Genomic DNA, 16,605 nt, shown 5'->3' with positions numbered 1-16,605 from the left:
TTATAAAACATTTTAAAGAGTTGCATAGCCTTCACCCAAATTTTTATTTGTTCTTGTTGAGAATTATATATATATTACATCTCTTTCTAGTTCCCTCTCTTCCCTCCCATGTATCCTCAAGTTCATGGCTATAAACACAATCTTCTAAGTCCAATAGTGTTTAGGGCTCATATGTGTTTAGGACTGACCACTTGGGATTGGCTAACACGTGAAGCTCTTCCCAAGAAATTACTGATTCTCCTTCCCGCAGAAACCATCAAGTTGCCTGCAGTTCTTGCAGGGGTGAAGATTCACGAACGTTCCCCCCCATCTGTGTTCGCATGTTAGTTGGTGCTGTCGGTTTTTAGGTCTTGTTTAGGCAACCATATCGCTGAGATTTCTTAGATACAGATTCCCTGTCATATACAGAAGACACCATCTTGCAGCAAATGTCCCACCCTGATCCTCCAGCTTCTACCCTCTTTCTGCCCACTCCTCTGCGATGCTCCCTGAGCCTTAGATGTAGAGTTTGCGTTGTAGATAAACCTACTCGGGTTGGGTACCCCATGGCCAATTGTTCTCCGAATTTGGCCTGTTGTAGTTTTAATTGTACTGTTTAGAAAATAGAAGCTTGATATGGATATAATATTTTTGACTAATTTACATACATTCTTTATATTTTAAACTACTATCTGTCATAGTAAAAGAAAAAGTGTTCAGAGCATTGCTGTATGTCCACCCAGTCCCATTTTAGTGAGAATTACTTAGTGATTGTGCTTTGTTTAGTCCCCTTCAGTTTGGGATAATTCTTCAGTCTTTGTGCTTGTTTGGTTGGTTGGGTGGTTGGTTGGTTTCTCAAGACAGGGTTTCGCTGTGCAACAGCCCTGGCTGTCCTGGAACTCACTTTGTCGACCAGGCTGGTCTCGAACTCGCAGAATAACAAATGTTCACTATCCCACCTCCCTAATCCTAACATTTTATTGAAATCCTAGTCCCTTCTCTTGTGTTTACCCCCATTGGTAGACATTCCTGGATTCTTCCGTTCTGTGGTCAAATTCCATTACTATCATTAGATCATTGGATGCTGTATTGTCTCGGAATTGACCAATGAGAACCTACTGATTTTGTGGTTCCTGCTGTGGACGTGGTGTCTGATACAATGTAACAGTGTTGCTTCACATGGTTACAGCACTTAAAGATGGGTGTAGTAGAAATACATCCGGTCCTATAATCCCAGCACAGGGAAGGGTTAGGTATTTTGCTCAGCTACATAGAGAGTTCAAGGCCAATCCTGGCTACGGGAGACTCTGTTTGAAATTAAAAGTCACATGAATCATTCTTTGTCATTCCTTTAAGCTATCTTAAAGGGATTTAAGATATTTGAATAGCTATTTCTACTTCAAAAAGCAAAAATAATTTGCCATGTCATTACACACACACACACACACACACACACACAATAATATCTAGATATTATCTTATATCTCATGCCCAATTACTGAGAATACGATCTCTTCTTAGATACCGGGAATCCAGCTTCAGAGCCTTGTGCAGGCCAGGTAAGGGTTTCCCACCGAGTTCTGTTTCTAGCTCCCAGGATGCTTTCACTGGCTTCTTACGCTACTGCTTGTTGTGGAGGAAGTTCACCGGTTTTCAGTTTCGAAATGACCTTAGCCTCTAAGCACTGTTTGTGCTTTCAGTGTCGTTACTGACGAGAGCCTCCACTAATGTCAGTGCCGAGATGGGACACGGGCAACATCTGTCAAGGCAAGTTGTGTGCCACCTGCCTGTCATTGCATCTGGCACGGTAAATCCGTGCACATGCCTGCCATCACTTCTGGCATGATAAGTCTCTGAACATGTCTGCCATCACTTCTGGCATGATAAGTCTGTGCACATGCCTGCCATCACATCTGGTATGATAAGTCTCTGAACATGTCTGCTATCACATCTGGCATGGTACGTCTGTGCACATGCCTGCCATCACTTCTGGCATGGTAAGTCTCTGAACATGTCTGCAATCACATCTGGCATGGTACGTCTGTGCACATGCCTGCCATCACATCTGGCATGGTACGTCTGTGCACATGCCTGCCATCACATCTGGCATGGTACGTCTGTGCACATGTCTGCCATCACATCTGGCATGGTAAGTCCGTGCACATGCCTGCAATCACATCTGGCATGGTAAGTCTGTGCACATGCCTGCCATCACATCTGGCATGGTACGTCTGTGCACATGCCTGCCATCACATCTGGCATGGTACGTCTGTGCACATGCCTGCAATCACATCTGGCATGGTAAGTCTGTGCACATGTCTGCCATCACATCTCGCATGGTAAGTCCGTGCACATGCCTGCAATCACATCTGGCATGGTAAGTCTGTGCACATGTCTGCCATCACATCTGGCATGATAAGTCTCTGAACATGTCTGCCATCACATCTGGCATGGTACGTCTGTGCACATGCCTGCCATCACATCTGGCATGGTACGTCTGTGCACATGCCTGCCATCACATCTGGCATGGTAAGTCTGTGCACATGTCTGCCATCACATCTGGCATGGTATGTCTCTGAACATGTCTGCAATCACATCTGGCATGGTAAGTCTCTGAACATGTCTGCCATCACATCTGGCATGGTACGTCTGTGCACATGCCTGCCATCACATCTGGCATGGTAAGTCTGTGCACATGTCTGCCATCACATCTGGCATGGTAAGTCTGTGCACATGTCTGCCATCACATCTGGCATGATAAGTCTCTGAACATGTCTGCCATCACATCTGGCATGGTAAGTCTGTGCACATGCCTGCCATCACATCTGGCATGGTAAGTCTGTGCACATGCCTGCCATCACATCTGGCATGGTAAGTCTGTGCACATGCCCGCCATCACATCTGGCATGATAAGTCTGTGCACATGCCTGCCATCACATCTGGCATGATAAGTCTGTGCACATGCCTGCAATCACATCTGGCATGGTAAGTCTGTGCACATGCCTGCCATCACATCTGGCATGGTACGTCTGTGCACATGCCTGCCATCACATCTGGCATGGTAAGTCTGTGCACATGCCTGCCATCACATCTGGCATGGTAAGTCTGTGCACATGCCTGCCATCACATCTGGCATGATAAGTCCGTGCACATGCCTGCAATCACATCTGGCATGATAAGTCCGTGCACATGCCTGCCATCACATCTGGCATAAGTGCTCAGTGGGTGTTTTTTTGAAAGAAGGGTGATCAGGGCAGAGCTCACTCTCTATTTCTGTTATTTCCTAATAATCCTTTTAGCTTATTGTTCACTTACTCATTTTTCACTAGTGGGCTCTGTTGACTTCTGACAGCAATGTCTGAATACTTATAGTTATTGAACCATTTCCAAGTTGTCTTCTGTGGGAAAATACATGCGTTGAACTTTTCAAAATGAAAAGGGAATCTCATGTATGAAGATCAAGTTGGATTCTTTCTTGTGCCTTGATCCTAGGTTTGCCATCTCACGTGTGAACTGTGAACCTTTTGGAGAAGAGAGAACACCCAGCATTTGAAACTTTCTCAATGATAACCCCCTTTCCTCAGGCCCAAGGGGTCATGGAACACACTAGGGTAAATGCGTTTCTGATTGCTGGAAATTGCTAGTCTCCTTTAGTCTGAGTCCTGTTGTTATTAGTTTTCAGTATTTTAATATATTCCAGTCTTTAATATTCAGTCTTTCCAACACTCACATGACTTTCCTTTCTCCTGAAGACAGGCAGCTTCCACCCAGCTCAAACTCGCGTACCTCGGGATGTTCATTGATTTCTCGAAAAGCTCAGCTCATGAAATAGAAATGACCCCATGAAGATTACTCATCGAAACATTTGTCACGCGCTCATCAAGGGTGTTTAATACAGTTTCTCTAAAATCTCTAAATTCTTGGAGATACGCTCTGCATCCTGGTAGATGTTTCGTAATCTCCTAGAGAAAAGTAGCTGAAAATTTCAACCATTCGGAGAATGTCGAGTCAGTCACTTAATGACAAAGTTACGCAGAGTCAGAAAAATGTCCGTAGAAATAGAAGCAGGAAGGATCTATATAAATAGCAGCAGGAGAGGAGGGAATTCCTCCCGGGCTGGAACATCGCATTTTCCGCGTGGTGCACATATTGCTGAGCCGTCGCTAAACACATTTCCATTTACGTCATTTGTAAAAAACTTCCTAGGCTCACATTCTGGAAAACTGACAGGGTTGTCACGAACAGATGCAGATTCCATGACTGTAATTGGCTTTTCCTCTCATTTTCTGGCTCATGCATCATTAATAATTGTTTTTCTCCACTTTTGCCTTGCACATCTGAAAAGCTTTCTTTCTGAATTGGATTTCTTTCTGCTGATTGACTTGTATGGAGCCTCTGCATCGTGAGATGCAGGTTTATCAGCATCTCTATTTGGACCTAGAAATTTAAGCATCTTTTCACATGTCTGTTGATTTTAACATTTTTTTTAAATTTAAGCTTTCTAAGTTTCCCTGTGTATTTTCAGAAAAGGACATTGATTTTAAAAATCATTCTTTTTCCTTGTTTTATTTTTCCTATCATCAATAATTTCTTGTTTAAAAAAATAGGTCTTCTGGGATATAATGTCACAATGCAAGTCTTTCTTAAAAGTGATGAATAACCTCAAAGACTAACAAAAATAAGTTCTCTCATTACTTATTTCTGTCTGGTAAGTTTCTGTAGGCAGATATTTTACCACTGAGCTCTAATCCCAAGCCTGACTGATAAGATTTCCCAACAAAATCAATCAAATAACTATCACATTCCAAAGCAAGACAAATATAGGTGAATCTCTCACGGGCTTAAAGGGCCAAAGACTTTAACCCCATGCATAGTGCATATCCATTTTCAACTAGCATGAAATAGACATAAAAAAATCCTAATCTGTGAAGAGCCGCAGTGATAATAGTTGTGATTATTCTTAAGTTCTATGTAAATGGAGACTACAGTACTTACTAATGAAGGAATGATTTTTAATTTTTCTCTTAAATTGGATCTTTTTATTAAAGAACTGACATGCAGAGCCAGGACCTGCATTGCGGTGTTTGTTGAGAGGAAACTGAATGAGCCGTCAGGGAATGTTCGAGATGTCACTCAGAGTGCAGAGGGATATTTAGGACTGGCCCATGTGACAAAAAGGATACAACATGAATCAAGAAATTCTAGGGAAAGGTTATTCAAAATGAGACAGACCCATGTTTAAGCTAGGGACAAGAGATCTAAATATCCTTTTTAAGATTTTTTTTTACTTAACCTTAATAGGACTTATTGACAATATTCAATTGGTAAAATTAAAACACTTAATCTAGAATAAGAAGTATATAATAAGTCAGTGTCTCGTAGCACAAGACGGCTCAAGCAGTTAGATGAGATGACCGCAAACCGAATTGGCAAGTTTTTTGGTCAAACGCTATCGGGGCTGCTTATAGTGAAGGTTCGAAATTCGTAACCAATTTATAGCAAAGATTATGAAATGTCTTAATATTTCTTTATATTCGCGTTCTCTATATAATAAGTCCTAGGACTGTTAACTGAGTTGTTAGCAGTGTGACTGCATTGAAAGGCCAAGGTAAGCAGGCTGCTGCATGGGTTCTGCCCCATGCATGGCCTGGCCCTCACCCCCGGTGACCTTTTGGTCTTTTTGATCACATGCACAAAGACAACCATCTGGTAACCTTAAGTAACCACTGGCCTGCCCCCATGTCAAGGCAGAACAATTATTTGATCTCTTGATCATTTCTTTTGAACATTTGCTCTTTTGGAAAATGCTGGAACTCTTTAAAATCATTTCATATTCCAATGTTTTAAAATAACAATTTTCTAGTAAAAATATCTTTGAAATAAAAATTAAAAATTTCAAAATATGTTGCCACATTTTCATGTTTCTTTTAGATGCCGGTAATAATTTTCTGAAAGTCATAAATCTATATGACTGTGTTAGGTTTGTGACTATACACAGACACAATGTTTTGAATATAAATGTATTGTAAATCCCTGTTAGTCGTGGGATCCAATGTTTGCTTTTCATAATTTGATTTGATACACTTTAGCCATAACTTTATTAATATCTGGGTTCTGAGTCAGGAAGTATAAGGTAGATTTTGAGAGTATCCAAGGTCATGAATATTCTGCTACTCAAGTATTATTAAACATTTTCTGTTAAGGATTAGATAGCAATATTTTAGACTTTTGGGGCCAGAAAACAAAACTCAGAATATTATATAGGCATTCAGATAACAAAAAATAAAAACAATGTTCACCAATGTTTTACTGATAGAGTTCAATTAATAAACATACATACAAGTAATGTTGTAAAGACTGAGCAGACTGTGTTTGTGTATTTAGGAATATATATATATATATATATATATATATATATATATATATATATATGTATATATACATACATATATTCATGCAATAACAATAAAAAGGGACATGAATTTGAAAGAGATGAAGTACACGGGAGGGCTTGGAGGGAGGAAAGGGAAGCAGGAGATGATGTTATTATAACCGCAAAAAATAAATAATTTAAAAATCATTTTTGTGACTTAGCAATACAGTGGAAAGAACTACCAATCAAGAAAAAGAAATCATTGACCACAACAGAGAGTTGCAACACATGCTACAACATACAATGCGCAACTACAACATACAACAGGCAACTACAACATACAACGCGCAACTACAACATACAACAGGCAACCTTCCGTGCACATCATGTGAGTGAAAGAAACCTACACAAAAGCTACGTATTATTTCTCTCCAATGACAAATTCTGGAAATACAAGGTGGGTAAGCAGTCACAGAAGACTTTGTGGTTGCCAGGTGCTAGGAGTGGAAGGTGGCAAACATAGCCAAAGGACCTGCTCGCTGTCAGAAATATTCTGGATGTGGTTGTAATAGTGGTCGCACACGGGCTTAATGGATTCGTTTTGTCTGCTGTTTTTGTTTACTTGCTTTTTGTCTTTTAGTTTACTGAATTTTGGAAATCCAGCTGACAGGACTTAGGCAGATTTCTGGCAAGATCTGTCTGGTCAGGAAGTAAAGGACTATTTTCAAGAGTCAGGATAGAGAATGTGTCTTCTGCCAAGAACCAAGACAGGGAGCTATCTCCACAGCAAATCCTCAGGCTCAGGAAGCCTCCACATGGTTCGGCCTTAGTTGAGATTCTTGCATCTTCTTAGGACACCTGCGCTCAGGGGCACCCAGATAAGCTGTCTCTGTGTTCCTGCCTGTAGAAACTGACTGTAATCACAGCTCTCGCCCTCGATGTAATATTTTTATAGTCATTGATAACCTTCTTAATCCATACATACATGGATGTGTATGCAGATTATAACATTAGGGACTAAGTCTGCTTTACCAGTATGCACCAGTGTCCCATTAAGGGAAGAAATGGAAGTTCTCCTTTCAGAGTCATTTAGTGAGCGTGAGTCTGGATTTTAATTCTCTAGTCTATGCTCCCTACGCTGTTTGTCTTCTATGTTGTCTGACTCTGCATCTTTGCCTCCCGGATAGCTGTGTTGTGAGTCTGCTAGTCCTGTATCTGGGTGTCTGTGCCTACCTGTGTCTGGCTGTGGTATGTGCTGTATATGTGAGTGGTGTCTATCTTTGAGCACTGTGACTGTCCCTAACAAAGGCATCGTGTGTGCCGTCACACCTGGGAGCACAGAAGTGTGTGCCGCCACACCTGGGAGCACAGAAGTGTGTGCTGCCACACCTGGAAACATCGGAAGTGTGTGCCGCCACAGCTGGAAGCATCATAAGTGTGTGCCACCACACCTGGGAGCATCGGAAGTGTGTGCCACCACACCTGGAAGCATTGGAAGTGTGTGCCGCCACAGCTGGAAGCATCATAAGTGTGTGCCTCCATATCTAGAAGCATTGGAAATGTGTGCTACCACCCCTGGAAGCCTCTGGATTGTTTTTAAACCTCTGGAGGGTTTGATTTAGCATGCTGGAATGTGGGAAGGCTGGCAGAAGCGCAGTCTTTCTGTATCTGACAGAATGCAGGTGCTCTGTCTGACTTGGTACGTGCCTGTTTTCTGAATATTTTTGTGTGCTGTTGCCTTGTGATTGTCAAACACGGTTTATTAGACAGCGCAACATCATCATAAGAACACAACCTTGAGCCGTTTTACATTTGACATCGTGATGTCAAATTTTCTTTACCGTGATAATACCATTAAGAGGAAAGCAAAAATACTTACTTTACAATAAATATTTCCTAATCCAAGCTGACATAACTCAGCGAAGTGACTTCTGTCCAGAACCAGGCAAAATGCTCAGTATTTAAATTTAATGCTTCGGAGCCCACGCTTTTAAGAAAGTTGAGACATTGGTCCACCGTCGACCAAGTATTTACTTTTGAAGAATGGAAATAGGTAAAGAAAACAACAAATTTGAGAATTCTTTTAAAAATTTATTTCTTTAATCAGCCAAGCTCATTGGCGTGGGATTCAAGCACTAGCGGTCATCTCATGGTGGCGTGGTGACTGGCGATACCCTTTGATGCTCATTGTGCACCGGCTCTCGTTGTAAGTACTGGGTTCCTCCCCTTCTATAAGCGGCAGAGGTGCTGTGGGCGCCGAGAGCCTGCAGCTAGCCTAGGGCCATTTGCCTCTCAGTGTCCAGACCTGCATCTGACTGCAGGCAGGGTGCCATGCTTCCGCCACACGATTTTTTTTTTCAGATTTAGCCACAAACAACACATACTTCAAGAACTAGTAAAGAAAATTTGACATCACAATTTAATTTATATAATCTTAAGACCTAAAATGAGCTTATAAATTATGAGGGTTTTCCTCTGAGGTACTATTTTCTTTCTCTCTAGATCATAGAAAACAAGTTGGATAGGCAACCCTCATTACATAAGCACATGGTTGCTTCCAGAATTAAAAAAAAAAAACAACTAGACATTTATTTAACAGATAAATTTTTCTTTTACAGAATTCTTTAATGTTCTTTGACTTACTGATATCTTTGAAAACGTATCAGCATTTATAATACATTTTTGTATTAGGAATCATAAGTGTGCTTTACGTGACTTTTAACAGGATATTTGGAAACTGCCCTTGCTGAATGCTGGTTTTTTTGTGAAAGAGTGCTGTTATCGACGCAATCTTAGACCTGCTGGGTAAAGCTGCCCTGCTCCTGGGCGTCTTGGCCACCTGCAGCTGTTTGTCATTTGCTTGGTTTGGGAACACCAGTAGTAATTGTAAACTTCGGAATGTGTGACAAGCTAACAGCCAGCTGTGTGCGGCATGACTCTGTCCAGGTGTTAAAATAAATAGGACCATTTGGGTTCCTTCTAACACCACAAAGTGTTTCAGGATTCATTAGCTTAAAACCCATCTGTGTTTTGGGATCAGATAAGGTTACATTCACTAAAATCGAAAAACTATATACCCAGAAATACATATGTTATCATTACTTGACATATTAAACAGTCTTTTCATAAAACACAAAGAATTGTATAAACACTGTAGATTTTTTAACACTCTTTTTTTGTAGAAATATACCAGTTTCCCTTTTCTGCTTACACACCAAAGAGTTTTTTTTTTAAATAATGACTGGAAATATTTTTTATTCAGAGTTAAACTTGCCTAAGGAAAACTGGGTTCCAAACTAATTTTACATCCTCTTGGTACTGTCTTTGAAACATGCCATATATTGACATACTGTGCTAGTAATATGTTTTGCTGAATTCCTGTTGTTAAGTGTCAGCACAGATAACTAAATCTTGCCTTGAACACACTACCAATTCTTTTAATGTAGAGAAAGTGTGTGTTCCATAACTCTAAGTGTGAAGTCGAAATCTTTTATGTTACCTTGTGACTGAATCTCTAAATACAGAGAAACGGAATGGAATAAGCATCACAAACAGCCCTTTCTTCCCCAAATTAAGTCCTCTCAGAACACTGGGTCTGGGAGAGGGAGCTGGCAGAAAATGCTAGTAGGTCCCCTTGCCCCGTCAGTCACACACACACTGTTACTTTCTAACCTACAAATCTGAGTCAGAAACCCACAGGACATAGGATCCAGTGGTAAAACAAAGCAGCAGAGTTAAATGGAAGAAAGATTCGCTCCTGCTTTTCCCAGAAAAGAGGGCGAAATATCAGAAAGGAGCAGATTCCCGACATCAGCTGAACCTTGTTTAACCTGAGCTGTTTTTTGAAAAAAAGGCACTGATGTGTCCGGCTGTCCAGCGCTGTTCTCGCAGAAGGCGTGTCCTACGGGAAGCCAGAGGGTTGAGAGTCAGTGCTCACGCTTGTCCCTGGTTGTGGCCTTATTGTATATGATTGCCATGTATGCGGCAATGCCAGGCAGGACTACGCTACCTTTCTGAAGTCAAATTTCAGGGTCTATTGATTAATCTCCAACTTCAGACTGGATAAGACAGTTCTCAGCCATTTTCCCTCGAACTCAAATTTTCCACTTGAAATAAAGAGCAGCTTCCCACTCCAGACTGCAGAAGTTGATGCTACTAGGGATTGCAATCTTCAACTAATATTCAGAAATGCTCAGATGCTGCCTTCGGAGGGCCATTTAGCATGTAAGATGTACGGGCTATCCAGAGTACATTCTTCCTGCTCCTTCTGACCCACACTTCCAAATCCAGCTTCACGGCATGGAGGTCGGAGTCTCTACTCAGCGCATACCAGCATACAGATACACATACCATACGGAATCAGGTTAACAGCAGCCTTCATGACCGAGAAAAGCACAAGTGCCTCTTTTTGGTGGTTCAGCGAGTCCAGTTTGGAGTAGTCGAAGGGCTGGCGTTGACTCATGGATGGTATCGGCCAGCTACGCGGAAATCGACCCAGATAGATACAGCTTGGAAACCAAAGGTAAAGTTAAGGGGCTAAGGAGAATCTTTATCTTGAAGTTTCCCTGGCTTGTCCCTGCGTGGGGGGGGGGGGCACGAGGACAAAGTGAGCTTCCCCCAACAATCACTAATTAAGAAAATGCCCTCTGGCCCAATCATTTTCTTTATTGAGTTTCTTTCCTCCCGCGTGACTTTAGCTTGTTTTAAGTTGACAAGGAGCTACCCAGCACATCCGGGCATCATAATCTCCATTTTTCACATACTCACCTCCTCAGCTCTTCACAGCCGGCTGAAACCCATTTTCCTTTCCATTCTGGAAACTCCCAGTCATCTTCATCTTAAACATTACCTTGCCTTTCCATTTGGAAATAGCCAATCATTTTAATCTTTATTACAACTTCCTCATTGAGCGTTGTCCCTGAAACACCAAGTCCTCTTAAATCATCCTCGGAGCATAGAGGAATAGCCAAAAGCAATTTCTACGTCAGTTGGTTTGTTTATTGTAGTTTTGAGTTTGTTTTCTTACTAAATCCTGTTTGTGAGTTTACCTGTCTCTGTCAGAAGCCTATGAGCCCTGGAAGGAAGCAAGACCTGACTTTTATGCTTCGAACCAATTTAGCTGTCAGGTAATCGACTCACAGTTTTGAAGCTCTTTTTACTTAAGAGGCTCGGGTAATTGAAGCTTTCTTAAAAATGCTCTCCAACTTGTATCACCAGCAAGCGCATATCCATCTCTTGCACCCACAGTTGTTGTCAAGTCAGGATCTTTTGAATGGGAAAACAGACTTTCTAGCTCTTTGTCCAGGCAGTCGTGGCCTGTGATGAGGAGTTGAGTGATGTTGTTGCTCTAGCAACAGGAAGCATGGCTCCTAAATTGTGGGATGATGCTAGGGCCTCAGAGTAGGTAGGAGTTAGGCTTGGAGAAGACAAGAGAAGAGCAGAGGAGGGAGGGTGAGCATGCTGGCTGGCCTCTTCAACAGCCCTGTGGTCACAAGCATTTCCCAGAGCTATTAGGGCCTGTTGGTAATGAGGCAGACTCTGTAACTGGGTCAGAGGAAACTATGGCAGATCCTGCTTGCTGGGCACCAGTGAAGCTAAGAGAGGCACATCCCTTCTGACATGACGGGTGCCCGGGAGGGCGTAGAGGGTGTGCCTGACACACCATCATGACTTCTGTTGGGCAGAGAGGCAGAATAGGCAGTTTCTGCCAAGAGAATAAGCAACCATGCATGCAAGTTGAAGGAGAAAAAGAAAATGATTAGAAAATCCTTAGTAAATTTCGAAATAGATAAGAAAAGATAGAGGGTGGGCAGACAAACAGAATGTGAAAACAAGACAGTAAATAACATTTCTGGATTATGGTGTACACGGGCTGACTACTTCAGCAGAGATTTTACACTCTAGAGCTGTGTGCCGTGTGCACACACCTCAAGCAAGAAGTCCAGAGTGGAAGAGTGGACAAGGCAAAGCAGGCAGGGCCAAGCCCTCCTCAAGCCCTCAGGATAAAGTCTTTCATATGAAAGTATTATCAGGTTTGGGGGTTTCTATCCAATTTTTTTTAAAAGATTCTGATGTGGGAGCCCCCTCTGTGGGCCGTGATTACCATTAATGAATAAAGAAACTGCCTTGGCCTGTTGATAGGGCAGAACTTAGGTAGGCGGGGAAAACTAGACTGAATGCTGGGAGGAAGAAGGCGGAGTCAGAGAGACGCCATGGATCTGCCACTGGAAGTAGACGTGCTGAAACTTTACTGGTACGCCACGGCCTTGTGGTGATGCACAGATTAGTGGAGATGGGTTAAATTAAGATGTAGGAGTTAGCCAATAAGAAGCTAGAGCTAATGGGCCAAGCAGTGTTTTAATTACTCTAGTTTCTGTGTGGTTATTTTGGTTCTGGGTGGCGGGGATGAACAAGCCACTCTCCTACAAGATTGAGTTAGGTAGGAAAGGTCAGTTGAGTTTTTCTAATGTCAATGTGTTTAAGGAAGTTTATTATTTAAGATACACAATTACCCTTAGGTTCAAAGAGTATGAATGTCTTTAAAGTTCTTGAAATCAGCTGCACAGATGCCATACAGAAACGCACACGCCATTCTCTCACAAAAGCATCCTGATTTGTATTTTCCCTTTCTCGCTCACCCTCTCCCATGAGCTCACTGTTTGTGCATCGTCCAAATTCATGCATTGAAACTTAACCCCCATGAGGTCGTCTTCAAAGGTCAGGCTTTGGGAGACACTAGGTGTTGAGAGTGGAACCTCATGATTGGGATTAGCGTCCTAATAAAAGAGGTCCCAGAGAGCTGCCTTGCCCTTTTGCCATGTGATGGCAGATGGCTACAGCTATGAAAGAAGCAGTCCCTCACCAACACATCGTCTGCTGGCACCCTGGTCTTAGGCTTCCCGGTCTCCAGAGCAGGGAGAAATTCACTTCTAGTCAGTATAAGCTCTCCAGTCTGTGGTGTTCTATGACAGCAATCTGAACAGCCTCCTCCTCCTTTTATCTTCCCTTTCTTCCTTCCTTTCTCCTCATGATCTCCCCTTCTCCCTCTTCCAGATACAAATATTTCAATCCAGACTCCCCAGATGAGCGAAGAGATGCATTATTGGGTCTGTGAGCCTGGCTCATTTCATGTGACATGATGCTTTCCAGCCCCACCCATCTTCCTGCAAACGACACCATTTTATTCTTCTTCACTCTCGTGATCCGTGGGTACCACATTTTCTTTATCCATCCATACGCTGATGGACTTCCAGGCTGGTCACAGAACTTAGCTGTTGTGAGTAGTGCCACAATAAATGTGGATTGCAGGGCATTTCTATGATTGGCTGACTTCCCTTTCTTCAGGCATTACCTGGAACTGATATGGCTGCGTCAAGTGGGAGTTCTATTAAAACCAAAATAGTAAAGCCAATAATGAAAAACTTATTTCTACGGAAGCTGCACTAGTTCACATTCCCGCCAAATCCCACCAGCATTTGTTGTTGCTTGTTTTCTTGATGATGGCCATTCTGACTCGGGCAAACTGGGATACCCACTCAGTTCTAATTTGCACTCCCCTGGTGTAAGGGGGGTGTGCACTTTTTCACATTTAATGGTCATCTGTATTTCTCCCTTTGAGACATGTCTATTCAACTTCTTTGCTCATTTATTGACTATACTCCGTGGGGTCTTTTGGCAAAACTGTGTGATTTTTCTGTATTATATCTCCCCAGTGTCTTCGATCCCTTCAGAACTTACCATACTATTGCATAGACATTTATTAATACTATATATTCCTGAAAATTTTTGCTAATTTTATATCAGCAATGTGGCAATTTCTTCATGTATTTAAACTTATTATAAATGGAATATAAATGTACTTAATCTTCTGAAATTTACCTTTTTTCCCCCAGGTTTTATATGAGCTGTGTGTATATTTAACTATTTAACTATTTTATTTTAACTGCTAAGTAATTGTTCATTCGTGATATTTATGTGCTATTTAAACTTAGTTATCTGTTCTTTTGGTGATAGCCATTCAAATTACCCTGAATTTGCTATTTTAGATAATAATGTTGGGAATATTTCCCACCTATATGTTTGTGAAACAGGGTACGTCGTTCTGGGTTTGATAGATGGAAACAGCAGCCATAGAATAGCATCCTTTCGTAGGCTCTTGTTGAGAACCCTTCTGCACGTGGGTGGCAGCTCCTGCCATCAGCCCACGACAGGTTACTTCTTCACACCTGTAACACCCCTTGCTAATACAAGAGGCTCACATTTTTGTCACAATGACGAGTATAAAGTGATATGTCTCGGACTTAAGATCGCATTTTCTTGATGACTTCTGGCGCTAATTGCCTTCTCACGGCACTTCTTGGTCAGCTGACTTCCTTCCCTGATTAATTTGCCTTTCGCTTCGCATTTAATGTGCAGCCACGGTCCTGAAAACAGATGCTCATTTGTTCATTTAAAGATCCGTATGTATCACGTGTTTCCTTTATGGCAGTCACTGTACTGGATGACGGAAATGTGACCCAATGCATTCCTTTAGACAAACTCAGTTTGATAAGTGTCGACATGCGTTCAGATATCTACCTTGGCTTCAGATACTGAGAGGGATTTCAAAGGCATTTCAAACTGAAGGCACTGATTTACCTCATTTGGTTGAAGAGGGGAAGTCAAAAAGACAATCTCTAATATCAAAAGCCAACGGCATAGAACCGGAAAGTGGCCTCTTAGAGCCGAGAGAGCACTCCAGACGGTGAGCAGCAAGGGAAGAGATCCCCAGTTACACACCTTCAAGGAGCGGTATTGCGCCAACAAGAGAGTGATCTAGAAAGCAGACACTTCTCCAGGCCTCCTGAGAAGAACTCAATGTGGATGACGACTTCACTTTGGACTGTGAGCTGGGAACCCCTGAGTGTCATGATCAACTTCCGGCTCAGGACACTCTAAGCTAAGGACTGAAAGTTGTTTCAAGCTGCTCAACTTATCATCCGTCGTAAAGCAAGAGAAGAGCGATACAATACAAAACTCCAATGACAGACATGCATTTACTGCAAAATATGTGCATGAAATAAACTAGCAATTATTGAATCTGAAATATTTTCAATAAGGCAAGAGGATGCCATTGTACTTCTGTCTTACCTGATCCACAGTGACCATGACCAAGAAAACAACAGAAAGTCTTAAGGAAACAGAAAAAACAGAACCTTTATGCACTGGGGGACACCAACTGAGGTGGTCACTATGGAAATCAGTGCAAAAGTTCCTAAGTAATAAATAAATAAATAAATAAATAAATAAATAAGGCATAGTCCATCTATACTACTCCTTGGTATATAAGAAGGGATTCCAGCACCATTCCCAATAGCCAAGTTAGCCTGCACCAACCAGCAGACAAATGAATACAGAGAATGTAGCCCATATACACATATACATATTCCGCCAGAAATTCAGTTACAAGAAAATGGACAGGACATTTTATCATTATGCTAAATGAAGTAAGACAAATTCAGAGAAACATGACGCATTTTCTCTTACAAGCAGAATACAGATTTTTTTAAAAAGACACAAAAGTAGAGGAGGAACATTTGGTAATAAGAGATAGGGGGTCAGTGTGGGCAGAAGAATCAAGAGATGATATTTGTGTGTATGTTCATACATACGTGCATGAAAGTGTAATAATAAACCTCGACATTTTTACAATTAATGCATAGAAGATTAATATATAATCGTATGATTCATATATGGAAGAGAGAAAAAGTAAAATTCTAAGGTAAAAGACTAAAGTTGAGCAGAAAATTTACTGTATGATAACATTCTTATATTTAGAGACCAGAGATTTGCCTTCGAATATTAGCTTCTTTCCTTGAAGAAATGCTACCCAGAGACTCCATGGTCCCATGGTGACTCGGGGTGTCCATTTGTCAAGTTCTCATCAGTGTTTTACAGGATTTATTTCCTTTCCTGGTGATAGGAAAGTGGATGACATCACCACATTCGCCCCTACAGATGCAGCACCTCGGAAATGACGGCGGGATAAGAATGTGTCCCCGAATGACTAAGTGGAGGACAGCCATGTGCCCGGCTGCATAGTTAGGAGTGTTGCAAGAGTTAAAAATTCGTGTTATTTAACCCTTTGTATTTTTAGCTCTCGTCTTTAGAGTATTAGCCCTAACCTTAACTAAATCTGTCCCTGAAACTGGAGCACCACAACCGCGGACGCTAAAATACAGAGCATTTGGCTTAGCAGAATTTGGGACTTAATT

The 16,605-nt window shown here is 41.8% G+C and overlaps 1 protein-coding gene across 1 annotated transcript in view; it reads left to right on the top strand.

The window, feature by feature from the left end:
* The window catches only part of LOC142840043 (uncharacterized), a 70,687-nt gene that overhangs the window by 40,406 nt on the left and 13,676 nt on the right, over positions 1 to 16,605 (top strand). Inside the window, exons 9-10 of the mRNA XM_075956526.1 lie at positions 9,078 to 9,157; positions 10,643 to 10,874. Of these exons, the coding sequence (XP_075812641.1) occupies positions 9,078 to 9,157; positions 10,643 to 10,874 (312 nt within the window). The remainder of the gene's footprint in view (positions 1 to 9,077; positions 9,158 to 10,642; positions 10,875 to 16,605) is intronic.

Source organism: Microtus pennsylvanicus, chromosome 22, assembly GCF_037038515.1.
Source record: "Microtus pennsylvanicus isolate mMicPen1 chromosome 22, mMicPen1.hap1, whole genome shotgun sequence".
NCBI classification, from domain to species: Eukaryota; Metazoa; Chordata; class Mammalia; order Rodentia; family Cricetidae; genus Microtus; species Microtus pennsylvanicus.
Note: the sequence above shows the minus strand (reverse complement) of the source record. Positions and strands in the feature narration are given on the sequence as shown.